This window comes from Mustela erminea, chromosome 2, assembly GCF_009829155.1.
Source record: "Mustela erminea isolate mMusErm1 chromosome 2, mMusErm1.Pri, whole genome shotgun sequence".
NCBI classification, from domain to species: Eukaryota; Metazoa; Chordata; class Mammalia; order Carnivora; family Mustelidae; genus Mustela; species Mustela erminea.
This window is the reverse complement of record NC_045615.1, coordinates 143,019,871-143,046,542: the sequence shown is the minus strand read 5'-3', so window position 1 is coordinate 143,046,542 and position 26,672 is coordinate 143,019,871. Positions and strand designations below refer to the sequence as shown.

Below are 26,672 nucleotides of genomic sequence, written 5' to 3'. Positions count from 1 at the left end.
TACATAAATAAAATCTTTAAAAACAATAATAATAAAATAAAAAGTAAAATTTTATAAAGAACAAATATTTAAACTTGGTAATTATAAAGCTGAATAATATCTGGCAATAATGTCATGCAAGATAAAGTAAAATGAAGAAAATATATTTTTGGCCTCACAAACACTAGTATATAAACCTTATTTTGCCTTATTTTGGTAACTACATAGTCTTCACTTTGCAAACTTTCGGTAACCAACCCTGTATCACTGCATTGATATTTTCTCAGTAATAAGCTCAACTTGTGACACCTATCAAACAAATGACATAGTCTACCTGTCCAACACAGCAGTCACTAGCCACATGTCAATATTAAGCACCTGAAATGTGGCCATTCATTCTGAACCGATATAGGCTGCAGTGTACAACATGTACAAACTACAAAATAGACTTCAAAGGCAGTACCACATAAACACAAACAAAGCAGAAACAGATCCATAAATAAAGAGAACAAACTGGTGGTTGTCAGAGGGGAGGAGCTGGAGGGATGGGCAGATAGGGTAGAGGGAAGTAGGAGGTACAGGCTTCCAGTTACGGAATGCATAAGTCATGGGGATAAATGATACAGTGCAGGGAATGTAGTCGAGGATACTGTAACAGCATGTATGGTGACAGATGGTAACTACCTTTGTGGTGAGCATAATATAGAGAGCTGTCAAATCACTATTGTATACCTGAAACTAATGTAATACTGAGTGTCAATTATAATAACAAAAAAGTACCACAAAAAAATAAGGAATGTAAAATTTCCCATAAATAACCCTTTATTCTGATTAGATGTTGAAACTGTATTATTTTGGATGTATCAGGTCAAATAAAATATATCATTAAAATTACTTTAATGTTTCTTTTTTTTTTTAACATGGCTACTAGAGAAATTTAAATTACGTATGTAGCTCAGGTGCTACTTCTACTGGCAGAACTAGAAAATACATTCCCAGAAAACATAAAAAAATATTTTGGGCAGGGGCAGCTGGCTGGCTCAGTCGGAAGAGCAAGCAGCTCTTGATCTTTGGATCATGACCATGTGGGGCATAGAGCTTAAGCTGAAAAAAAGAAAAAGCAGGGGGAGGGGAATTTACAATTAAAAAAAATAATAATAATTACTAAAAGCACTGCAGAATTTGAAGTACCAATTTACAAAGAAATAAGTCAAAAAGGAAACAACTAAGATATAATCTTGGAAATCAGCTATAAAAATGAATTGACAGTGAGTTGGGAAATGAAAAAACAGACTGGTATTTCTCCTAGAAAAATACTTAAAAGTAAAATCACATCTTGATACTTCTATTGAAGGTTAAAGATTGGGTTTATTTAAGAAAGGAAAAGATTTGGATTACTGGCTTTAAAAATAAGAGTAAATCATAAAAGCTTGATCAAAAACATCAAGGTCTGGGGCACCTGGGTGGCTCAGTGGGTAAAGCCTCTGCCTTCGGCTCAGGTCATGATCCCAGCGTCCTGGGAGCGAGCCCCACATCAGGCTCGCTGCTCAGTGGGGAGCCTGCTTCCCCCTCTCTCTCTGCCTGCCTTTCTGCCTACTTGTGTTCTCTGTCAAATAAATAAATAAAATCTTAAAAAAAAAAAAATCAAGGTCTCCAAAACTAAGAAGTCGGAAGTCATTATAAAGGGAAAATGTTCTACACCCTTAACCCACATACTGTCCTTCAAAAACAATCTGAGGAGAAACACTATGTCTTTGAACAGAAACACCATCAGTGGCGCTGTCAATTCCTAGGAAAGATGTTGCTTTCAAATGCACTGCCTTGAATCCTTCGAAAATTCGTAATACAATAGTTTTATTGTCTTAACAGGACAACATAAACTGTGAGCTAGATCTCTTCAAAGCACCAAAGGAAAAAGGTGTATTTCAGTAGGTCCAGAGAGGACTACTGACAGAACAGCCTAACAGGTCCAACAGAAGGCAGAAATTGGTAAAATAAGGACCTCTGGTAGTTAGAAAACATGAAGGAAAAGAAAAAGTGCCAGACTCCTTCAGGAAAATATATACAATTCTCCCACTTACTTAGAGTCTCCCCAAATCGCTCTCTAACAGGGGATTAAAGTGGTTAGTCCAAGGACACAGGGTTACCTTGTATGTTCAATAAACACTTAATGTCTACTATTTGTCAGGTTCCATGCTCACAGCTGAAAATACAAAGTCATATTAATACATGTTCCCTGCCCCTGGAGAGTTAATGATGTGATGAGTGAGGCAGGCAAGTAAGTCAGAAGGTACTATCTGGGACAAGCACTCTGTCAAAAACATTTTAAGTTAAACCACTATATACAGTCATAGAGATCTAATAAATCAGGGGGTCATGGAAGAGCCCACAGGCCAAATCTACTCTCACTTGCCATCTATTTTTATAAATAAATTGTTTTATTGGCTTATCTACTGCCTCTGGCTACTTTTCACTACAACAGCAGAGGTGAATACACAACAGACAATATATGGTAAGCAAAGACTAATTTAGTATCCGGCCCTTTCTAGAAAACTTTTGCCAAGCTGTGATCTAATCAAACTTTTTTGGGGGGAAGGGGTGTTCAGGTAAAGTATCTTGAAGGAGATGAGAATATAAGTTTTACAGAGTAAGTGAGATTTACCTGAAAAAAAGTAGTAAGAACCTTTTTCCCTATTGCTCATTTTTGAAAAGAAATGGGGGACAGGGAACACATATATTCCAGGTTAAGGGAATGGGCCCATGGAAAGGTAAAGAGGCCTAAAACAGCATGAAGAATTTAATCTTATCCTAGAAAACACAGAAAAGCTAAAGGCGGCTCTTAGCAGAAAAGCATGGTATTACCAAAGTTCTCAATCACAAAAAAATCAAGCCAATTTTGGTTCTTGGGCTTTCTCTTAGTTACACCTGCACTCAAGTGAAGCATGCTGTTCCTGCCTTCAAGCTATGAGTACTTGCGGTTCAAAACCCAGGATCTGCCGGCTAGAGGAAAGCCCAGAACAATCAAACTCTGTTCCCTGCTCAGCTACATAGAAAAGAGATCAGCTACTGGCTTAACTGTGTTACAGTTTCTCTCCAGATCCACTTTCACCTAGAAAGAACCCACAGTGTAGATTAAGGGAAATCAAAAGACCAAGCCATATCCCTTAACAGTACACTAAAACCAAAAGTCCTATTTGGAGTAGTAATAAAGCCCATATAATATATATTAATGTTTAAAAAAAACTATCCTAATCCCAAAGTACTTCAATATCCACCTACATAAAGAAACCTTTAGAGATGTATCACATTTTAAGAATAAATCTCTGGGCGCCTGGTGGCTCTGTCAGCTGAGCATCCAACTCATGATCCCAGGGTCCAAGGATTGAGCCCCGCAATAGGCTCCCTGCTCAGTAGGGAGCCTGCTTCTCCCTCTCCCTCTGCCTGCCGCTCTGCCTACTTATGCTCTGTCAAATAAATACTAAATAAAATCTTTAAAAAAAAAAAAAAAAAGAAATCATGCACTCTTAATTAAAGACTCACTTCAGACACAATGATGTCCATCTGACGCCGCAATTTCCTTAGGGTGTTCATAAGTTGTTCAGGATCTTTATGTATTCCAACCCAACAGCCATTAACAAAAATCTTGGTTGCACTAAAATGTGAAACCAAAAGCATTTTACAGTTAGTACTCTATACTAAGCAACAACCAAAGATTAGCAATAGTTTCAAAAAAGAAATCCCATCTGGGTGCCTGGCTGGCTCAGTTGGTTAAGCATACACCTCTGGCTCAAGTCATAATCCCAGGGTCCTGAGATTGAGCCCCACGTGGGAAAAGCAGGGAACCTGCTTCTCCCTCTCCCTCTATTGCTTCCCCCTGCTCATGCTCGCTCCCTCTCTCTGTTAAATAAATAAATAAAATCTTCAAAAAAAAGAAAGGAAATCACATCTATACATACTCGGCAATAGCTGCAGGAGAAATTTCTTCTAAATTTTCCATACTCCATTCTTCTAAAAATTCCAAAATTGGAGAAGGCTGAGATCCAACTGAAATATAAGCCATCAGAGCTAAATTCTTCACAAGTCCTACAGCATGGCCCTAAAAATAAACAAAAAATAAATCATTCTGATTTAACATGCCTATCAAAATTCTTTTCCATAAACATTTTTCCTTCAATTTGATTTCAGGATTTACTCACGCTTTCTAAAAACAAAATCACAAGTAAACATTAGTTCCAAAACCACACAGCTTAATTAAATACTTACTTGTACAAGTAATTACATACCCTATGTAATTACTGGTAGAGTTTTTGTCCTAAATGTAAATTCTAATGTATTACCTCTGGGGTTTCAGCAGGACACACCATTCCCCACAACGTATTATGCAATTGTCTTGGTTTTGCTAGCTTGCCGTCTCTACCAATAGGTGAATTTAAACGACGTAGGTGAGAAAGAGTTGATGCAAAAGTCAGGCGGTTTAATACCTAAAAAACAATAGCAAATCTTTTAAGTTTGGACATTTCTGTTACTCAAACAATCACATTTTTGGCAAATACTGGAATGAGGCAAAGTCACATTTTTACCTATAATCAACTGTCAAACTCTCCTAAACCCTCCTTTCTGCATCTTGCCCCTGAATAATATCATGCACCCCCTAACTTAAGTGCCCCTTATAGCAGGGATGGCAAATATGTGATGTACAGTTCTAACATACCACATACTTTATGCTCACCTCCAATCACCAGACTGTTAATTCCGTTAAGAGCTGGCGCCCCTAACCACCAAACTGTTCACGGGTCAACACTGTACTGTACTTTGCATCAAGAGAAAGGAACACCCATTTATTCTCTGAGTGAGTGTCTAACATGGAGCTCCAAAAACAAAAAAATTTCACTAACATGGACTGTCTTACCCCCAAGCAGCTACACTTATTTAAATAACTATCTTGCTGCAAGCCAAAACCTTAATCTCTCTTAAGTAATCCTAACAGCTCGGACGCCTGGGTGGCTCAGTTGGTTAAGCAGCTGCCCTCAGCTCAGGTCATGATCCCAGCGTCCTGGGAACGAGTCCCACATCGGGCTCCTTGCTTGGCAGGGAGCCTGCTTCTCCCTCTGCCTCTGCCTGCCACTCTGTCTGCCTGTGCTCACTCTCGCTCCTCTCTCTCTGACAAATAAATAAATAAAATCTTAAAAAAAAAAAAAAAGTAATCCTAAACAGCTAATTCAAGAAAAATTTCATTCTCATAATTCAAAATCCCCCAATGCTACTATACCTGAGGGGGAAAAAAGCAAAGTCATTTATATTCAGTGAATGAAAGGATCTATTAGTTGCACAACATTTTTCTATCAAACCTGTAGTCACAGGCAATGTCCTACCTGAGATACTCCAGCTCTGGCTTGATGAGCTTTCTTTTGGTCGCCCCAATTTCCCGTAGCTAAAGAGTATTTTAGGCCATCAGATATAATCCTTGTTTTAATTGCCAACTCCAAATTAAAATCCTTTCCTCGATCAATAAACTTCTGTGCATAGATCCGTACTTCTTTAAGCAAATTCTTAAACATACTGCCAAATAAAATGGTATCATTATAAATATGTAAAGGTCAACAACATGCATTCTTAACATGGACAATATTGCCCATAATGCGAAGGAAAATAGGTGGGGTAGAGGAAGGGAAGTGTTTTTGTTTTGTTTTGCTTTAAGAATTTTTATTTATTCATTTAACAGACAGAGATCACAAGCAGGCAGAGAGGCAAGAAGAGAGAGGGGGAGGGAAGCAAGCTCCCCGCTAAGCAGAGAGCCTGATGTGGGTGGGGCTCCATCCCAGCCTGGGATCATGACCTGAGCCAAAGGCAGAGGCTTTAACCCACTGAGCCACGCAGGCCCCCCGGAAAGGAAGTGTTATTACTCTTTTTATGTAAAAAGCACTGATGTACTTACAGTACATAAACATACACGAGGGGAGCAACTAGGGGAAAAATGTCAAAAGTGGCTCCTTAGTGGGGTGAAAACAAAAGGCTGAAAATCAAGAAATCTATGACACATTAAAAAACAGAATGCATAGGGGTGCCTGGGTGGCTCAGTTGGTTAAGTGTCTGCCTTCAGCCCAGGTCATCTCAGGGCCCTGGCATCAAGCCCCGCGTCTGTTTCTCCCTATCCCTCTGACCCTTCTCCCCGCAGCCCCCTGCTCATGCATGTGCACACACTCTCTCTCTCAAAAAAATGTTTTAGAAAACAAAACAAAAACAGTATGTAGCAACTTTTTTTTAATTGAATTGTCTATTTTTTGTTTTTAAAAATAACTTGTCTGATTACAAAAGTGTTATATGTTCATTATAGGAAATATGAAAAACAAAGACATATGAAGGAAAAAACTCACATTATACCAATATTGCTAATATTTTGACAGATTTCCCTCCAGCTTTTGTTTTTATAAAATGTAAAAGCACAACTAAAAATTCCAATATCATCAGTACTCAGAAAATCAAGACAAATGCCTTATAAAGCTACAAGAGGAATAAAGAGGAATAAATAATAAACTGTTTTCATAAACTTGAAATTCTCAGACATAAAGCAGAATAAACTCTGGACAAGTGGTAAAGAGAATGTAGCTAACTTCAATGCCAAGGCAGTTTAGTACCTCTGTTAGTGCAACGATCAATCTAAAGTGAAATCTCTCTACTTTAACCAATATCATTCTATCATTCCTTACCCTCTAAATAAGAATGCAAGCAGTGGCCCAGCAAGATCCAATCTTTTGTTTCCATAGTGATCCCTGTCATCTAATTCTCTTCTACCCAAGGCTGCTAGAAGCAACCTATGAACCATGTACCTTTAAAAAATAAAATAAAAAAGAAAGAAAAAGAAGTGAAAAACAAAACATACAGCTTTCGGCTTTTTAAAAAACTCGTATGTTAAAAACACATTTCTGACATTTTTAACTTTAAGAAAAATTCCATCTCAATACTACCTTGGCAAAAATCTTAGAACGGTATTTAACATACCCCAAGAAATAAGCTTTTTTGGTCTCACAAAAGTCGCTGACACCAACATGAGGAAGCATTTCTTTTTGTAAGACTTCTTTTGCATATTTAATTCTTTTCTCTTTAGTGACACCAGGCTTTGCCCCTCTTGAACCAATGAAATTTAGTGCAACATTCTGTTCCTGGATGACAAAAGCTTCGTCGAGAGAAGGTTTCACCTATCAGATAATTCAAATGAAAGTTATTTTCAAATTTATATTTTCACCTTAAAATAAGTCAACTGTAACTTAAACTTATAACATGTTAAGTATCCCTATGTACCTAACAGGATATACAAAAATTTTTTTAAAAAACAAGGAATCATAAAATTGTAGAACTTGAATACACTTTAAGATCTAGAGATCTCTGACAAAATCCACTCATCAACACAGGTAATTATACTTCCTAAAAAAATAATAATAATAATAATTCCATCATAAAAAAAAAGTAGTAGTTTTTGGTTTTTACAATTTAATGAACAATGGCAAAACAAAAATCCCTTCTAAATATCCTAGACCAATTAGAAAAGTTTAATAGTCAACTTAAAATTTACTAAACTACAAATGAATAAATGCGCCAGACTGGTTTTAGCCTTGGTTTAAGAAGTTTTTAACCTATAAATAAAAGCACTCTGTGTTTTGTAAAAGAGAATATTTCAAAGGCACATTGTTATAGGAACCTACATCCCATCCCTGCTGCTAAACAGCCGTGGCCCCTGAGCAGTCATGTAATCTGTTTCCTTGCCTACAAAGTATTCAGTTATGATAATCTCTAAGTTTCACCATTCTAAAATTACAATTTTACACAAGGAGCATAAGGAATGAGAGGTACCACTGAGTAACTTTGGCGCCTGTAAATACACTTTAATCCTATCACATATACTGAAATGCCTTTCTTGCCTTTGACTTCTTAGGTCTATTTATCACTGATTCTCAAGTTTAAACATCCAAATTCCAATCATGGAACCAAAGATTAGAAAAAGGTAACATAAACCATTCAAAGTGAGGCCACATATTGGTAAATGGAAGTGGTCTTTTTAAATTGTCAATGTTGGGGACGCCTGGGTGGCTCAGTTGGTTGAGTGGCTGCCTTCGGCTCAGGTCATGATCCCCGCATCCTGGGATCGAGTCCCACATCGGGCTCCTTGCTCAGCAGGGAGCCTGCTTCTTCCTCTGCCTCTGCCTGCCATTCTGTCTGCCTGTGCTCGCTCTCTCTCCCTCTCTCTCTCTGATAAATAAATAAAATCTTTTAAAAAAATAAATAAATAAATTGTCAATGTTGTCGTGAAACTTCTGTTAAAAAGGGATAATGATAATATTTGCAGAAGAAAAAATTAAAGCACTTTTGCAAAGTGAACGCTTGACTCACAGACTGTAAAAATTGGCCCAAGCTTTGTAAGAGCTAAAGGAACATGTAGTAACTTTCAAAAATAAATAAATAAATAAATAGCATACAGAAAATGAATCATCTCTTTCACTTTACTAAGAAAATTCTAGTTTGAATTTGGTCCAAATCCAGTCTGAATCATTTGGGATGCCTTTAGATAAAAGATAACATATATTTTCCTTTAAATACTTAAGTAGTTAACATATTTAAGTATTTAAAGAAAACAAAAACAAAACAAAAAAATATATGAACACTGTTAAAAGCTTAAAGTAAAATCTAACCAGAATTCAATTTTCTCATGGAACTGTGTCAGTGCTCTAATAACATATACTCACTCCAACAATTCACTTTGTGACCAATGTTTAGCCTCCATTTAACCTTATTTCTCAGTAGTCTTAAAAGACTGGACAATTCAGGACAACTTTAAAACTATCAACTACCGAGACAAGAATCATTAATAAAAAGCACTGACAAAGAAATGGATATCTACCTAGACTCAAAGAACCTTCCCACAAAAACAGTAACTTTACTATAGAGGAACCTAAGAGGCTACTGTAGAGTTAATATTACAAATAATGGAACAAAATTCCATCACATGACTCCTGATGCAATGTCCTGGGAAGCACACAATATTGCTTCTTTATTTTTACTGGCAAAAAAGGGATAAATTGAATCTAATCATGAAGAAATACCAGAGAAGTCCAAATTGAGGCAAATTCTACAAAGTAACTGGTTTATTCTCTCCAAATACTTCAATGTTATTAAACACTGAGGGAAAAGACAACAAAACATTTTTTAAAGAGTCTGAAGAGACATAAAAATGACATCCAATACACAATCCTCGATTGGATTCTGAACCAGGAAAAAAAAAAAAACCATTAAGGGCATTATCTAGACAACTGGCAAAAATCTAAATAAGATCTATGGCTTGGGGCGCCTGGGTGGCTCAGTGGGTTAAGCCACTGCCTTCGGCTCAGTTCATGATCTCAGGGTCCTGGGATCAAGTTCCGCATCGGGCTCTCTGCTCAGCAGGGAGCCTGCTTCCCTTCCTCTCTCTCTGCCGCCTCTCTGCCTACTTGTGACCTCGCTGTCAAATAAATAAATAAAATCTTTAAAAAAAAAAAAAAAAAGATCTATGGCTTAACAGTACTGTAGCCAAGTGAAAGGTTCTGATTTTACTAACCATATTATGAATATGTAATTAATGTCTTGGTTCTTAGGAAATATACTTTGAGGAATTTAGGAGTAAAAGGCACAATGCCTGAAAATCACTCTCAAATGATCTAGAAAAAAATAATGTGTGTATATAAAGAGAATGTGAAATCAAATATAGCACAGCTAACAACTAGTGAATCTGGGTGAAGAGTATACAAGAGTTCTTTGCGACTTTTCTGTAAGTCTGACATTATCTCAAAATAAAAAAGAAGGCATCAACTATTCATTTTCCTTTTTTACTAAATCGCACCAGCGTTGTATGTTTTCATGATTTTCCTTACCAGGGTTTCTTCTTGATACTGTCCGTGAAATCTGGCTGCTTCTAGTTTTTATGTCTATTTTACACAAAATTGTCAAAAAAGAAGCTGAAGCAAGGCTGCAGGCTTTCACTACACAGTAAATGGCATGGGATTTGTGACAACTAAATTACTCTTCAGAGCATCTTTCTATTATGTTTTAAGATTAGCAACAGTAACTTTAAACCTCTTGTAAAACACTGCAAATACACTTTGTTTTCTCACATTACCATTTCCATCATCTCTGGATCTTCAAAATCGTAAATAATGTGCTCTAAAATATCTCTGTCAGACACAAAACCTAATGCTCTGAACACGATAATGATGGGAACTTCCTGCTTGATATATGGTAGGGTTGCCACAATGCGCTGACCAATAGCACTCTTTTTCGCACCCTAGAAAAATAAAACATCACTTGAATATCAATACAAAGAGATCATAGCCATGTACAAACATCTTGAGAATCATTTCATATACATGTTCATTGTATGTATTTCAAAGGAAGTATACCTTCATACTTTAAGGAACATACTATGGCTCCTTTTGAAAACCAATGGAACAGGTTTACTAACTTTATAAATCGGCTGATCATGTAGGCATGAGAGAACTTCCATCCTCTACTATCTGCCTGCCAAGACTCTCTTAGAATTACCCAATACTGCACTTGGAATTGACATTTGCAGCCAACTGACTAGCTACAAAAGAAGATGAACACTGATCCTGCACCCTGTCCCCTGGCAAAAAAACAAAACAAAACAAAACACACACACACAAAACAAAATGGACCACACAAAACTCTCTGGAAGAAAGACATGAGGGGTAAAAATATATACACACATATGGACAAATATGGGAAAAAAGCTAAGCAACAAATGAAAAACAAGTATTAACTCAGAGCTGGCCTGTAAAGTATCTCTCATTTGAATATTTCAAAATTAACAAAAAGCCTCTTTCCAAAAATTTATCTTTTCCAGTTTCTCTTTAACTGCACACACATACAAAAATAAAATGAAAGTTACTAACCTACACTTTCATACAAATAACTGGTTTCTCCCTTTTAATTATATTTCTTTCTTTAATATTAAGCTCTATCCTCTCTTGGCTTCATAACCCTACATTATCATGGTCCCTCTAATAACAATTTCTGTCATCTCTCTCCTATTCAGGCCTTGGTCGAGACACCTTATCCCAACTTATGGGTCTTCAGTTAACCACTCTTCATGAACAATATCCAAACCTTCATCTTGCTCTTTTTCCTGTACCCTCAGCCCTCATATCTCCAAATGCCATTTGGTTGTTTCTACTTCCGTGTCAGTTATTCCATTCAATCTATTATTTGTTTCATCACAGATCTTTCTCAGAATAAGAACACAAGAAAAATAATGCATACATCACGTACCCTCACAAAATCTTTTGTCTAAAAAATGAACTCATTACATTCTAAAAATCAATTCTTAGGGCGCCTGGGTGGCTCAGTGGGTTAAAGCCTCTGCCTTCGACTCACGTCATGATCCCAGGGTCCTGGGATTGAGCCCTGCGTCGGGCTCTCTGCTCAGCGGGGAGCCTGCTTCCCCCCCCCCTCTCTCTCTCTGCCTACTTGTGATCTCTGCCTGTCAAATAAATAAATAAATCTTTTTTTTTTTTAATCAATTCTCGAAAGTTTTCTTTTTATCCAGAACTTAGGGATAGAAACATCAGAATCTTGATTGATTCATACTATAACAAACATATCAAACTTATCACTAAATCCAGATGATTATTTTAAGATTTGACTTTTAAATAATCTTCATACCCAATGTGGGATTCAAAACTACAACCCTGAGATCAAGAGCTGTACGCTCTACCGACTGAACTAGTCAGGTGCACCAGATGATTTTCCTTTCTCTGCCTCTAATTCATTCATTTTGCCCATAGCTGCCACAATAACCTAATATACTGTTTTCATTTCTTTGCTCTCCATGATCCAGGCCAATCCTTCTCAACAAAGAATGCATATCTGCAACACCTGAGATCTTTTCCAAATACTTTTCCAAATACTTGGAAATACTTTTCCAAATACTTGGAAATACTTTTCCAAATACTTTTCCAATACTTCCAAATTCTTGAGCTTGGGCCCTGTTCTACCTATATTTATAAGTAAAAACCATTTTTTTTTAAGATTTTATTTATTTATTTGACAGAGAGAGAGAGATCACAAGTAGCCAGACAGGCAGGCAGAGAGAAAGGCGGAAGCAGGCTCCCTGCTGAGCAGAGAGCCCAATGCGGGGCTCGATCCCAGGATCCTGAGATCATGACCTGAGCTGAAGACAGGAGCTTAACCCACTGAACTACCCAGGTGCCCCCCATTTTAATTCTTTAAAACACCTATTCTACATATCTCTTTAACTTCAGGTAGTTAAAATTCTCTATCTCCAAGTTCTTCATTTGTATAAGACTTAAAAAGGTGGCATTAGGCTCTGCAGAACTGTTGGCAAGCCACAAGAATAGAGACCTAAATGTCCATCAAAAGGGAAAAGGTTAAATAAATTATGCTACATCTGCATATGGAATATAATGGCTACAAAATAATGATCAAGTGCTCATCCATGTTTTTAAAGCATACCAGCAAAGTCTAGTGTGTATCACATGCTCCCATTCGTATTTTTTGCATTAAGACTATTTCTGAACTGATTCATGAGAAATTATCAAAAGCAGCTGCCTCTGGGGAAAAGAATGGTCAAAAGAAGACTACTTTTTATAGTGTACTCTTTTGGGGCACCTGGGTGGCTCAGTCAGTTAAGTGTCTGCCTTCAGCTCGATCCTGGGATCGAGTCCCACATCAGGCTCCCTGCTCCACCGGAAGCCTGCCTGTCCCCCTGCCTCTGTCTCTCTCTCTCTCACTCTCTCCCTCTCAGTCTCTCATGAATAAATTTTTAAAACTCTTAAAAAAAATCACAGTATAACAAAATACAAAACTGTTATTTGAAATTAAACAGAGGCAATTACAACTACTTTCAAAAATAGTTGTAAAGATAAAAATCAAGAAATCTGAGTTACCTAACCAGCACATGACAAATATTCAAGAAAGCCTATCCATTTTCTTTCATAAAGATTTTATTTACAAAAAAAAAAAAAAAAGATTTTATTTACTGGGGCGCCTGGGCGGCTCAGCTGGTGAAGCATCTCCCTTCAACTCAGGTCATGATCCCAAAGTTCCTGGGATCGAGACCTGCATCGGGATCTCTGCTCAGCAGGGAGCTTGCTTCCCTCCCCCTCTCTCTGCCTGCCTCTCTGCCTGCTTGTGAACTCTGTCAAATAAATAAATAAAATCTTAAAAAAAAAAAAAAAAGATGACTGCAGCCTTATGAGAGATGCTCAGCCAGGGGACCCAGCAAAGCCACACCCAGGTTCTAGATTCACAGAAACTGTAAGATGATAAATGTTGGTACTGGAGTAATTTGCTACTAGCAATAAGTAAATAATACAACACCTACCTTAACACTGACAAAAGCTTTTTTGACTAAGAATGCAGTCTGATAAATTATAAGACTAGACAGAAAGAAATAAAGCCAAACAATATCATATTCCAGTCCATACCTGTCCTCCTCTTGCCAGCATGCTAACCCAAATAGTACTGGTGGGCCGGGAAGAATTCTCCAAACATGATCTACACTCTCCTGTGTAGGCATATTTAGAATCCTTTTTGGCAAACACATAGACTGTGTTTGTTGCCATTTTCTCTTGAGCAATCAGAACCTATAAGGACAACAAAAAAGTTATGCCATAAGTCCCACAAGTCTTTGAAGTAGAAAGAAGAGCAAAATCTGCATCTTAACCTGATCCATAGGCTCACTGAAATATCAATTCTTGAACTTTACAAACTCCATTTTACATAAATGCTTCACAGAAACATATAAGCTTGAACACCACCAAATCTCTAGCCTTTATAACATATAGCTAAATAAAGTTCTGGTTTATGTAAGTTGTCACCCTCTAAATAATTCCACTACCACCTCCAGGTTTTCTGTATATAAATTTACTTTTTAATTTGAACTTTCATAACTTAAATCTTAATTATATACTGTAATTTTTTTTAAAAAATGCTTATTATGGGACACGTGGGTGGCTCAGTCGGTTAAGTTGCTGCCTTCGGCTCAAGTCATGATCTCAGGGTCCTGGGATCGAGTCCCACATCAGGCTCCTTGCTCAGCAGGGAGCCTGCTTCTCCCTCTACCTCTGCCTACCACGCTGCCTGCTTGTGCGTGCTCTCTCTCTCTGACAAACAAACAAATAAAATCTTAAAAAAATAATAAAAATAAAAAATACTTATTATACCTTTTCTGATCCATTAATAATGAAATATCCACCAGGATCCAAGGGGCATTCATTTAACTCACAAAGATCACGATCTGTTAAGCCATTCAAGAGGCAATAAGTTGAACGCAACATAATTGGAATTTTTCCTATAAAAGTTTTCTGATGCTGAGTTTGAAGTTGTTCTTCACCTTCCTTAATGACTGTTTTTGTTATATCAACATAAAGTGGAGCAGAATACCTTTAGAAACAAAGATCACAATTATGTAATAGTAAGATATTTGCTAAACTCTCAACTGAACCGGTTAAAATTACATTTTCTGAATTGTATGTCAATACCAACTGCTGGAAAAAGTCTTACGTGAGATTTCTTAATCTGGCCTCATTTGGCATCATTGGTGAAGGAGCGCCATCTCTTTCCCAATGGGTAGGTTTAGAGAGGTAAATTTGTTCAAACTTCAGCAAGTATCTTGGCTAAAAGGAAACCAAAAACATGAAAAAGATAACTTTTTTCCGTAAGATTCCATTTTAATCAACATTAGCATTTTTCACTAGACGCAACTCTAGAAACTGCTGAAATTAACTCACTTTACTACTAGAGACTCTCCAAAGCCAATATCCATATTCCATAGATGTCAAGTTGAATACTTAATGGTTTTCTCAAGGCAAAAGACAAACAGTCTTAAAATATCCCAAGTAAATAAAGACTATGCACATAGCTCATATGCTCTGTGTTTATACCAAATAGTTAAAGGATTTGTGTAAATAATCTATATAACTTTATGTGCCCTCTCCTTGGTTAAGGTCAGAAGAAAAAAGTTACCAGAAAAGATAAATCAGATAATCAGGACAACTAAACACCAAAAAAAATTAACCTACCTCTTCAACACTCAAAAAAATCCTAATTGCTCTATAAAGGACTGAGAACTTCCAACTTCCAACCCTGACTATAGCTCACCCACCCCAAAAGGGAAAAAAAGTTTTCAATTAGTATCTATTTGCTCCCCAATAAAACAAGATCCATGAGAACTTTCCAGAGATAAATGGATATGGGTTTCTCTCTAAACCAAATCTTGGACAAAGAGACAATGGGGGCGCCTGGGTAGCTCAGCTGGTTGAGTGACTGCCTTTGGCTCAGGTCATGATCCCGGACTTCCAGGATCGAGTCCCGCATCAGGCTCCCAGCTCCTTGGGGAGTCTGCTTCTCCCTCTGACCTTCTCCTCTCTCATGCTCTCTCTCACTCATTCTCTCTCAAATAAATAAATACAATCTTAAAAAAAAAAAAAAAAAAAGAGAGAGAGAGAGACAATGCTCAGCAAGGAGCCTGTTCCCCCCTGCCCGCCCGCCCGCCTCTCTGCCTACTTGTGACCTCTGCCAAATAAATAAATAAATAATCTTTTAAAAAAAGAAAGAAAAGAAAAGGACAGATCAAGACAAAAATCATATACTGACTGTTGTGGTAATTCCATTCCCAAATCAAATAACACCAAGTATTTTCTTGTTGAACCCCTTAAGTATCTTTTCTCTACTAAGACAGTCCTACCCTGCCCTTCATGGTCAGCTTAAGTCTCCCCCCATTTTTTCCACCAAGTTCTGATACTCCAATTTCAGACCTCTTCCTCGATTATATTTAATAGTACTGGCACTTTGAGGCTGTTACATTGTTTTCTCTTTTGTTTTGCAAATACCAGGAAGAAAAAATGCTTAACCATAAAAAAGAAAATGTTTCTAAATGCCCATTTTCCAGCACAATGCCAGAAAGGCCAATTATTTTTGTTCTTAACAGCAAAAGTCTATGTAGCATCTCCAACCAGACTGAGAAGAACAGATCACCCCTCAGGAGATGAGCTACAGAAAAGGACTGAACTGGGGCTCTCCCTGACTCCCCCGACTCACTTTCTTTTTCAGTTTCACCATCTCTCTTCTCCTCAAAAACTAGGGATAGACTTGGACTATATATTTCTTTACAATCATTCATTTAAATTATAAAATTATAAATTACATTATAAAAGTATACTCTTGCTATGATTTTAATAATGCTAATAACAAAGACTATGAGGAACTTAGAAAAACAAGAATAGCTGGTACATTTGGGTGATTTTCTCTTATCTCTTATTTTGTTATAATAATGTATTTCTTATAAAATAAGGGGGAAAGTCCTTCAAATACATTTTCTTTCATGATTCCTTACTGTGAAAGAAAAAAGGGGGTCTTTCTGAAGCAATATGACTATTTATGCCTTGCTTCTCCTAGTAGATCATATTTCTTAAGTTCCCTCTCCCCAACTATTAAATCCCTACTATTTGAATAAGGATTAGGTTTCAGATTACTTGCAAAAATGTATCTCTTCATTAGTAAGAATAAATTAGGAACTGATAAAAGATGCTGTAAATACCCTGCTAAAAACACCAACTTTCTTTTCTCTTACCTTTAGACCAGGTAAGAGGCCTGAAATTTCAAAACAAAACTCTCCTTTCACATACGTTACTTTAATAGAATAATCGTCTTACCGGTTCTTCAACTTCTCCACTAGCGTGCTGAGCTTCAGCTTGTAGGTCTATAGGTGGAGCATCTTCCACAATTCTTTGAACAGACATCTGAATAAACTCATCAAAAGAATCCAGCTGTTGTCTGACCAAGCCTTTCTCATCAAAATAGGAACTGGGAAAATATTAAGAGTTCATAACCAGTTATAAGTCAGTGATTTCTCTAGCATATTTCCTCCTAATTAAATCCAACAAATAATCAATCATTAAATACCAGTCCATCATTACACAGATATGATGAGTTATCCAAAATCAGGGTGAGACCAGGAATACTTTCTTTGTAGAATTTGTTAGGCTTCGGGTAACACGACTTATACTTATGGGTAAAATAATTAAAGCACAACAAAAGAACTATAAGGAAGTGCTAATATAAATGTCCTTTATAGATAAGTTTTATCCAACCTCTTTAAGTTATTCATTTATTCATTCACTCATTTATTTGATTTCTACGGCCCACGTGGGGTTCAAACTCATGACCCCAAGATCAAAAGCTATACCCTCCTCTGACTGATGAGCCAGGCGCCCTTCATCCAACCCCTTTGAAACATTTTTTTCAAACTAAAGAAAATGTGGATACTTGAGCGGCACAGTTAGTTAAGCATCTGACTCTTCATTTCGACTTGGGTCGTGATCTCAACGTGATGGGATCAAGCCCCATGTGGGCCTCTGCGCTCAGTGAGAAGTCTGCTTACAATTCTCTCTCCCTTTGCCCCTCCCCATGTGTTCACTTGATCTCTCTAAAGGAAGTAAGTCTTAAACTAAAGAAAATGTGTAGTCAAAGATAAAAGAACTCTAATTTGAATAAGTGGGAAGATGATACCCATGACCAAAATATGGAAGATATAAAAACTTCAATTTTAGGTTTAATATTAGCTCTAATTTGTATATGTTAAAGGTGAGATGAGAGTAAGTCATTCAAGTGAAAATACTCAGCAAATGACTGATGATAAAAAATGAAGTATGGCTGGGGCGACTGGGTGGCTCAGTGGGTTAAGCCTCTGCCTTCAGCCCAGGTCATGATCTCAGGCTCCTGGGATCAAGTCCCAAGTTGGGCTCTCTGCTCAATGGGGAGCCTGCTTTCCCCTCTCTCTCTGCCTGCCTCTCTGCCTGCTTGTGAGCTCTCTGTGTCAAATAAATAAATAAAATCTGGGGGAAAAAAATGAAGTATGGGTAACAGATGAGAGTTACCAATAGATACAGAAATCACAATGAAGCCCTAAAGAAGAATGAAGAATCTGAAAGAGAGATACATGATTTACAAGGAAGAGACACTTATTCACATGAGGGAAAGGAGAAGAATATATATAATAAATGTACAAAAAAATGTGAGTACAAGAGCAATCTCACTCCTCACCACCAACCAGGAACAGCTGTATACCTGGTCTTCAGCGAGACTAAGGCTCTGAGATCCACCACAACCCTAAGGACTGGATTATCTCTCTGGCCCTCTGGAGATTCTCTCTCTGGCCCTCTGGCACACCCCTGTGTCTCAATTCCTTCACTTTGTAAGCCTTGCCATCTTGTACCTGTGACACTTTCTCAGCTTCTGCTCTCCTTTCCCTGGCCACTACCCTTATGCTCAAATCAATTTTCTAAGGCAATATGCACAGCCCAACTAATCACCAGTCTTCCATTTTGGCATCACCAGGTCACTTCACAGGTCATCAGCAGGCCATTAACTGGCTGACTTTAAGTCAAGATCTCACCCTGATTCAATCAATCATAGACATCAATACTAGAAGTTAGGTCCTATGGTAAATAACAGCACACAATCATCCTTACATAAGGTCCAGCCTAAAGAATGGATAGGGCAATTTTCTTCAGTATAGACTGTGAGCTAACAGGAAAGAAATTTCTCACAACCACTTGGGTCCACCACTGATATGTAAGAAACACATGGAAAAAGGCACTGTCTGTAATTAAAATAACAATAGTTTTTATAGACAATTAACAGTGAAAAAACCTTCACAAAACTATGGATAAGATTCATTCCCCCAGGAAGAATTCCCAAGATCATTATAATACTGTTTCATTAGACTGTTATCCCTGGGGAGCCTGGTGGCTCAGTCAGTTAAGCACCCAACTCCTGATTTCAGCTCAGGTCATGATCTCAATGTACTGGGATCGAGCTCCATGTGGGGCTCCGTGCTTAGCAAGGAGTCTGCTTCTCTCCTTCTCCCTCTGCCCTTCCCCCTGCTCACACGTGCGGGCACACATGCGCACTCTCTCTCGAATAAATAAATCTTAAAAAAAAAAAAAAAAGGTTGCCTTTTACACACCTAAACTACATAAATATCTCATTTTATAACTATCTGGATTATTTTACCAGAAGTCATCTTACTGAAGTCCCTAGTAATATTAAGTAACATCATAATCACACTGCTTGGGAAAAAATCATTTGATATTAAAAAGTGAAAAAAAACAAAGCATCAGCTCACAATAAACAAAGCACCTATAGTCATTTAAAACATAAAAATCAAGTATTTTGTAACAAATGCTAAATGGGTAACTATTCACAATAGTTTACCTTGAACAACCAATCACATATTCCGAAAACAATTCTTTAAGATCAAAATATTCCTTCTCCCTGGATATTGTAGAATATAGGCATACCCACAGAATATCTACCTAGTTATTTTTTCCTAGTCAGATGCCTCTTGGTGTCTAATACTGAATGATCATAGAAAATACAAATGTATTAATACAAAGTTTTTAGGGCACCTGAGTGGCTCAGTCGGTTAAGATGCTGCCTTCGGCTCAGGTAATGATCCCAGGGTCCTGGGATGGAGGCCCACATCAGGCTCCCTGCTCCACGGAGAGCCTGCTTGTCCCTCTCCTACTGCCTGCCACTCTGCCTACTTGTGCTCTCTATCTCTGTCAAATAAATAAATGAAATCTTAAAAAAAAAAAAAAATACAAAGTTTTTATAATCCATGTTTAGTAGTAAAAAATATACACTTACATTCCAAAATCTCAATACATTTTTAATAAAACAAGGTTCAAAAAGGTTCAGTTTTACTCCAAATACAACTGGTACAATGTTGGAAGCATATATTCTTTGAAAAGGAAGAAACTGTCAACAAAGAGGATGTGCATCTTGGCGATGAAGGGGCTCAAAGAGTTATCATCATGTTACTATATACACAGCAACTGTGGTAGCATTTTATATCCTAATACAGCAGGATGTTACTTCAATACTTAAAAGTTGTTTTTCTTACCTACATGTAAGGCTTCTGAGTTTTGTTACATTTTAATTACACATAGAACTGGATGGGGATTTGGGCTGAAATACAACCTAATGTAACTTTATCCATTTAAAATAAGAAAACCAAAAAATCAAATTAACACCAGTAATGGAAAAAAACAGCATCACATGCCTCCTGATAGACTGCAGAGAGAACATCACTGCTGCCAAAAGTAATCATTTGAATCTAATTACAAGGAAACATCAGAAAAACCCAAACTGAGGAGCATTCTAAAAAGCAACTGGCCTGGATTCTTCAAAAATTCCTAGGTAAAAAAAAAAAAAAAAAGGAAGACTGAGGGATTGTTCTAAATTATAGGAGATAAAAAGTAGCTCATGAAAACTAAATGCAGTATATAATTCTAGGTTAGATCTAGGATCAGGAAAAAATGTATCTTACTATGAACAACATTAGTGGGACAACTGGCAAAATCTGGGTAAGATCTGTAGATTAAATTATTGTACTGGGACGCCTGGGTGGCTCAGTGGGTTAAAGCCTCTGCCTTAAGGTCATGATCCCAGGGTTCTGGGCAGAGAGCCCCACAGCGGGGCTCTCTGCTCTGTGGGGAGCCTGCTTCCACCTCTCTCTCTGCCTGCCTCTCTGCCTACTTGTGATCTCTGTCTGTCAAACAAATAAATAAAATATTTTAAAAAAATTATTGTACTAATATCAATTTTCTGATTTTGATGACTTATGATTATGTAAAAGAATATTCTTAGTCTGTAACTTACTCTCAAATATCTCAGAAGAAAAATATGCAGAGAAAAGGAAAGGCAAAGAAAATATGTAAAGTTAACTAACATCTGGGGAATCTGAGTGAAATGTATATATGAATTCTTTGTGTAACTTTACTTAAGTCTGAAATACTTTAAAAGTTCAAGTTAAATATATAAATAGAGAAACCAGCTCCCATGTAGCATATTCATATAAACATCTCATTTTTAAGAACAGAATAAGCAAGAAATCCCTTTATAGGTTATTGTGCTTTTAAAGCTTATGAAGTTTGGTCTCAAAAGTTACCTGATTACAATCCAACATGCTTCTTGCCACAAGTCTGGGGTGATTTCATCATCATCTTCATCATATTGCATATCTGCAAAAACCAAAAATATTATACCCGTGTGCAATAAAATGCTAGTTGTTAACATCTCGCTCCTATGATTTGAAGTAGCAGAAACATATTTGTTAAATAAAAAGCAATTTTTTCACCCCACTTTTCTGAACTTTTAGTTAATTGAATTATTACTAATATATTACAATAGACATAGGTACACATCCAAGTACACAAAGGTCTATATCACATAGGCATTTTCCCAGTATACATTACAAAGGTTCAGTGTAAGTTGTTTGAGTTCATTAATATCCCATCTTCTCCAGAAAGTCCATGTAATTCTCATTAATAGCTAACTATAATGATAACTAGGAGCAAGCATACAGTCCTCTCTGATCAATAAGCTCCTCAGAGACTGGAGTGAAAGATTAGGGTAAGGGTGTAAATCCAGAGAAGGGTTCCAATAGTTGGGCAATACCTTCAGGTGCAGTGGTTCATTACAGCAAGATTTCATATAGGTAAAGGTATGACAGACAGATTTCCCAAAGATGGCCACAACTGTATCTGCCATTTTACATGCTCTTTCATAATGTCACTTGATATGCCTACCATCAAGATATAGGGGTTTAGGGGTGCCTGGGTGGCCGGTTATTAAGCGTCTGCCTTTAGCTCAGGTCACGATCCCAGGGTCCTGAGATCAAACCCCGCATTGGCCTCCCTGCTCAACAGGGAGCCTGCTTCTCCCTCTCCCACTTGCCCTTCTTGTGTTCCCTCTCTTGCTGTGTCTCTGTCAAAAAAAATAAAATAAAATCTTTGGGGGAAAAAGAAAGCTATAGGGGGGCCTATGTTTCCTCCTGGTAAATCTGGGTGGGTTTTTGGCACTGCCGTAACTAAAAGAAAGCAGCTGAAGCCACACTGCATGACTTAAAAAGCTAGGTAAGAAAAGGCAATGCAATTCCACCTTCTTTACTGAAACACATGCTTCTGGAGCTCTGAGTGGCCATTAGTTAAGTCCTACTACTCTAAGGCTGGTATTAGTACAAGGAAGCCCAAACCATACAGAAAGGACACTTACAGATGCTCCTATCAATCCTGGTCCTTGAGTCCTGCCAAGCCAGGTGCCAGACACGTGAGTAATAAACTCTCTAGATCATAGAGGCCCTAGTCGTCAAAACCCAACCTTTGAGTCTTTGCACTGAACCACTGACATCACGGAGCAAACAAGTCATTCCTACAACACTCTATCCAAATTCCTGACCCACCAAATTCATGAACACATTAATTTTTAAGCAGCCAAATTTCAGGATGGTTATGCAGCAATAGTAATTTGAACAACAGGGGATTTAAAAAATCAAGAGTGCACTGGTCTTCTGCTAATAGTCTCAACATCTTATCTAAAAGACAAGTGTGTTGTATTTTTGTTTTTATATTCTAACTTATATAGCCTGTAGAACTTAAGGGCTTCCAATTTGAAATTTAATACATGTTCAAAGCAAATTATTTAATAAATGCCTCTTGAGCAGATTGGAATTACTGATCCTGACATGTGGCTGGGAGTGAGTAAGAAAGACAAAGCTACCCAAAATAGCTCTGGGATATCTAACTTTGATGACAGATTAGAGATTACTATCACAGCCACAAAGAGAAGCAAAAAGGTGAGAAGGTGAGAGAAATGAGGGGGTTAGCTTTAGGTATACTTGTGAATCATTTATCCCTTTAAATACCTGCAGTAAACAACTGGATGTAAATATAAAGCTCAAATAAGGGAACTAAATTACAAACGGCTGAGAATCATGAGCAAGTCGTTGGTAGAATACGGAGAGCTTCCAAACAGAAGGAAGACTGAAGGCAGGATATTAAGGAATACCTCTATTACAGTCATGTGACAAAAAATGAATCCACGAAGGAGACTCATTCACTCAGCCATGCCCATTCAGCAAATATTTGTTGAATATATTTACTATATCCCAGACATTGGAGACACAACCTTCAACAAGTTAAGAGATGGCTGTATCCTCAGGGAGATCATCACCTACTAGAGGGATGCAAACAAGATGAAGTCAATTAAAAGGAAGAACAAAGTGAATGGACAGTTCTAACCAAGACCTGAGAAGTTATGGTAGACTTCCCCAATGCAGAGCTGGACAGAGACCTCAAGGATAAATAAATAGGAGTAAACCAGGCAAAAGGAAAGGGTGAGGAAGTGAGGGGCAGAGAAAGTAGTCTTTCAAAAAGAAAAAACAATTTGCACAAAAGACTTCAAAATGAAAGCTACTCAAGGAATGAAAGAAGGCTAATGTAGCTGAAGCACGGAGTGTGAGTGGTAAAAGAGACTGGTCTTTACCAATAGAGCTTTGAGGAACCATTCTAAGATTTTAACAAGAGTTTGGCTAGATCAGATTTTCATTTCTGAAAGATCACTGTGGCCACAGTATGGATGGTGAATGGAAACGCCAAGAAACCTGGAGCACACAAACCAGTTGAGAATCCAGGGAAATAATCTAGATAAGAGACGGTGGTGGCCCCAACTAGAAATTATAGCAGAGGGGACAGACAACTGACTAGATCTGACATATTTAGAAGACAGAACCCTCAGGACTTTGTGGCTCATTAGATAATGGGGGCAGAAGAGAGGAATCAAGAATGATGCCCACCCAGGCTTCTGGCTTCAACAACACAACAGGGGGAGAGCACTCACTGAGACAGAGAACACAGGACAAAACAGATTAGGAAGGATGATGAGTAACGGAAAATAGCTCAGTCTGGGCAGTGCCAACTTTGAGTAGCTTAGAGCACATCTATATGCATTGTGCAGTGGCAGTTAGATATGTTAGACAACTGAACTGGATATATAAATTCGAAGTCATCCACATATAAATGGTACCTAAAGCCATGGAGATGGAATCCTCCAGAAATAATACGAATAGAAGAGAACAAGAAGGAATGTCAGGTAAGAAGAATTACGTGAGAGTTATGTGGCAGAAGGAAGGAATGAGTTTCCAAGAGGAAGCCATCAACAATGCTGAATACCACGGGGTCTGGATAAGCTTTGAAATAATGTCCCTCTAATTTATCAATTGAGAAGTCATTGACATTCTTATTAAGAGCTGTTTTAATGTACTGGCTAGAGCACAATTAGATTGGAATAGGTTGAGGAGAAACTGGAAAATAGGAATTGGAAACAACAAAGAGCCTATTTCTTTTAAGAAGAGTGGCTGTGAATGAATGGAGAAAGGCTAAATATTGGAAGAAAAAGTAAACAAAGAGTTTAACAACAACAAAGAGTTTAATTTGTGAGTGTGTTTTTTTTTGTTTTGTTTTTGTTTTTTAGTACAAGAGATCTAATACTTCACATAGAAAAAGAAGCCAGGTGAAAAGAAGTGTCTGAAAAACTGATAAGGGTATATCCAATAAAGCTATCAAAATGGGGCACCTGGGTGGCTCAGTCAGTTTAAGCATCTGCCTTCAGCTCAGATCATGATCTTGGGGTCCTGGGATGAAGCCCCATGTTTCGCTCCCTGCTCAGCAGGGATTTCCGCTTCTCCCTCTCTCTCCCAACTCATGCTTGTGCTCTCTCAAATAAATAAATAAAACCTTAAAAAAAAAAAAAAAAAAAAGAGGGGCACCTGGATGGCTCAGTTGGTTAAGCACCAACGTTCAACTCAGGTCACAATTCCAGGGTCCTGGAATCAACCCCCAAGTCAGGCTCCCTGCTAAAGCCTGCTTTTTCCTCTCCTTCCCACTTATGTGGTCTCTCAAATAAATAAATAAATACTAAAAAAAAAAAAAAAAAAAAGATATGAAAGGACACAGGCAGGAAGGGACTGTAGACTCAATGCTGGAACAGACCTGATAAATGAAATAACTTTAACTCTCTTCCCATAGGATTATTATACATTGCTAATGAGAATATATTGGGGCACCTGGGTGGCTCATTCGGTGTCTGCCTGCCTTCACCTCAGGTCATGATGAGGAGTCTGGGATGGAGCCTCATGTTAGGCTTCCTGCTCAAGGGGAGCCTGCTTCTCCCTCTCCTCCCCACTTGTGCTCTATGTCTCTAATAAATAAATAAAATCTTCAAAAAAAAGAATATAAACTAGTATAATCTCTATAAAGGTCACTTCGTACCATCTGCAAAATGTTAAACATGTATATTGTTTGAGCTGACAATTCTATATTGAGGAATTTCTCCTACAGACATACTTGCATTGGACAAAATTACATGTACAAGATAATTCCTGGGGCGCCTGGGTGGCTCAGTGAGTTAAAGCCTCTGCTTTCGGCTCAGGTCATGATCTTGGGGTCCTAGGATTGAGCCCCGCATAGGGCTCTCTGCTCAGCAGGGAGCCTGCTTCCTCCTCTCTCTCTGCCTGCCTCTCTGCCTACTTGTGATCTCTGTCTGTCAAATAAATAAATAAAATTTAAAAAAAAAAGAGAATTCCTAACAGCACTATTTGAACCAGAAAAAGATCGGATATAACCCAAATACCCGTCAACAAAACACTACTTAAGGAACATTCGTACAAACTAGGTAGGTGTGAAAAAAAATGAGTGCTCAGGAAAATCTCCTAAAAATAATACACACACACACACACACACATATCCAGAAAAGGGTGTTACCTTTTTTTTTAAAGGGTGGAATACAGAATCCCATTTATATTTGCTTGAATATGCATAAAGCATTCCAGAATGAGAACCTACTGTGGAGGGGGCTCACCCTACACAGATGGTGGACAAGAATAAAAGCTTACACTTTAACCTTTTTATATTTACTACCTTGAGAGCCGTAAGACTATGCTACCCACTCAAAAAGTTAAGCTAAAAAAAAACCTTTTAACTTTTTTTCTGAGATAGAAATTAAGAAACCTAGTGATGCTAATAGGTTTTCAGACTCAAGACAAGAGAAAGAGAAGTTTAAACAGCAGAGTTTACGCTTTTGCTTCTTTTTCTCCATGCAGTGGCCTGGGAATAAGGAGAAACGGGAGAGGTGGCCACAAGACTGGGAGTCAGAAAAAAAGTGGTTTGAAATAGTAGCTGTGGAGTATGGAAGACCGAGCATTAAAAACACGTAATGAAAATAGACTCGACTAAGAATTCTACATGTGAAAAGAAAAAATAAAGACATACTGGCCCTATTCCATAGGATACAGAACACCTGAAAACTCTTCCATCTGTGGGAAGACGAAATTTAAAGGTCATCCTTTAAGACAATTTACTTAGACATATGACAGCATGAAGGAGCGCCCCGACATACACACTATACTCTTTCCAAAGCCTAGCATAATGCTCGGCACAGGCTGACACTCAACAATTCAACTATTCGAAATACATTCACTCTGGCTTTGGGGGAAATCAAGAAAGGAGCCCTTTGCTTCAAAGTCAAAACAGCGCAAACCGTCTTACTGCTCCGCACGCCATTTCAATCCGGGAAGGCGATGTCCGACTTAGCCAGGAGCCGAACGAGAAGAGAACAAGAATCACCCGCGCAGGGGCGTTAATGCGGTTCCCCGCACCCTCCCTCTCTCACAATCCCAGCTTCGTTCCCCTGAGGAATGTTGGGGGTGCGACTGGGAACACTGGAGCCGCGAGTAAGGGGGAGGCCGCGAACCCTCCATTGGGTCAGCTTCCCCTCTTTTCCCTCCT

At 38.0% G+C, this 26,672-nt stretch overlaps 1 protein-coding gene across 1 annotated transcript in view; it reads right to left on the bottom strand.

Annotated features, from left to right (window-relative positions):
* Positions 1-26,672, bottom strand: part of POLR2B (RNA polymerase II subunit B) — a 45,980-nt gene that overhangs the window by 18,918 nt on the left and 390 nt on the right. The window contains exons 3-14 of the mRNA XM_032334410.1: positions 20,999-21,071; positions 16,698-16,848; positions 14,548-14,660; positions 14,208-14,427; positions 13,470-13,628; positions 10,124-10,288; positions 6,979-7,175; positions 6,687-6,806; positions 5,352-5,538; positions 4,317-4,460; positions 3,936-4,075; positions 3,520-3,631 (exon numbers count right to left, since the gene is read on the bottom strand). Coding sequence (XP_032190301.1) covers positions 3,520-3,631; positions 3,936-4,075; positions 4,317-4,460; positions 5,352-5,538; positions 6,687-6,806; positions 6,979-7,175; positions 10,124-10,288; positions 13,470-13,628; positions 14,208-14,427; positions 14,548-14,660; positions 16,698-16,848; positions 20,999-21,071 — 1,781 coding nt within the window. The remainder of the gene's footprint in view (positions 1-3,519; positions 3,632-3,935; positions 4,076-4,316; positions 4,461-5,351; positions 5,539-6,686; positions 6,807-6,978; positions 7,176-10,123; positions 10,289-13,469; positions 13,629-14,207; positions 14,428-14,547; positions 14,661-16,697; positions 16,849-20,998; positions 21,072-26,672) is intronic.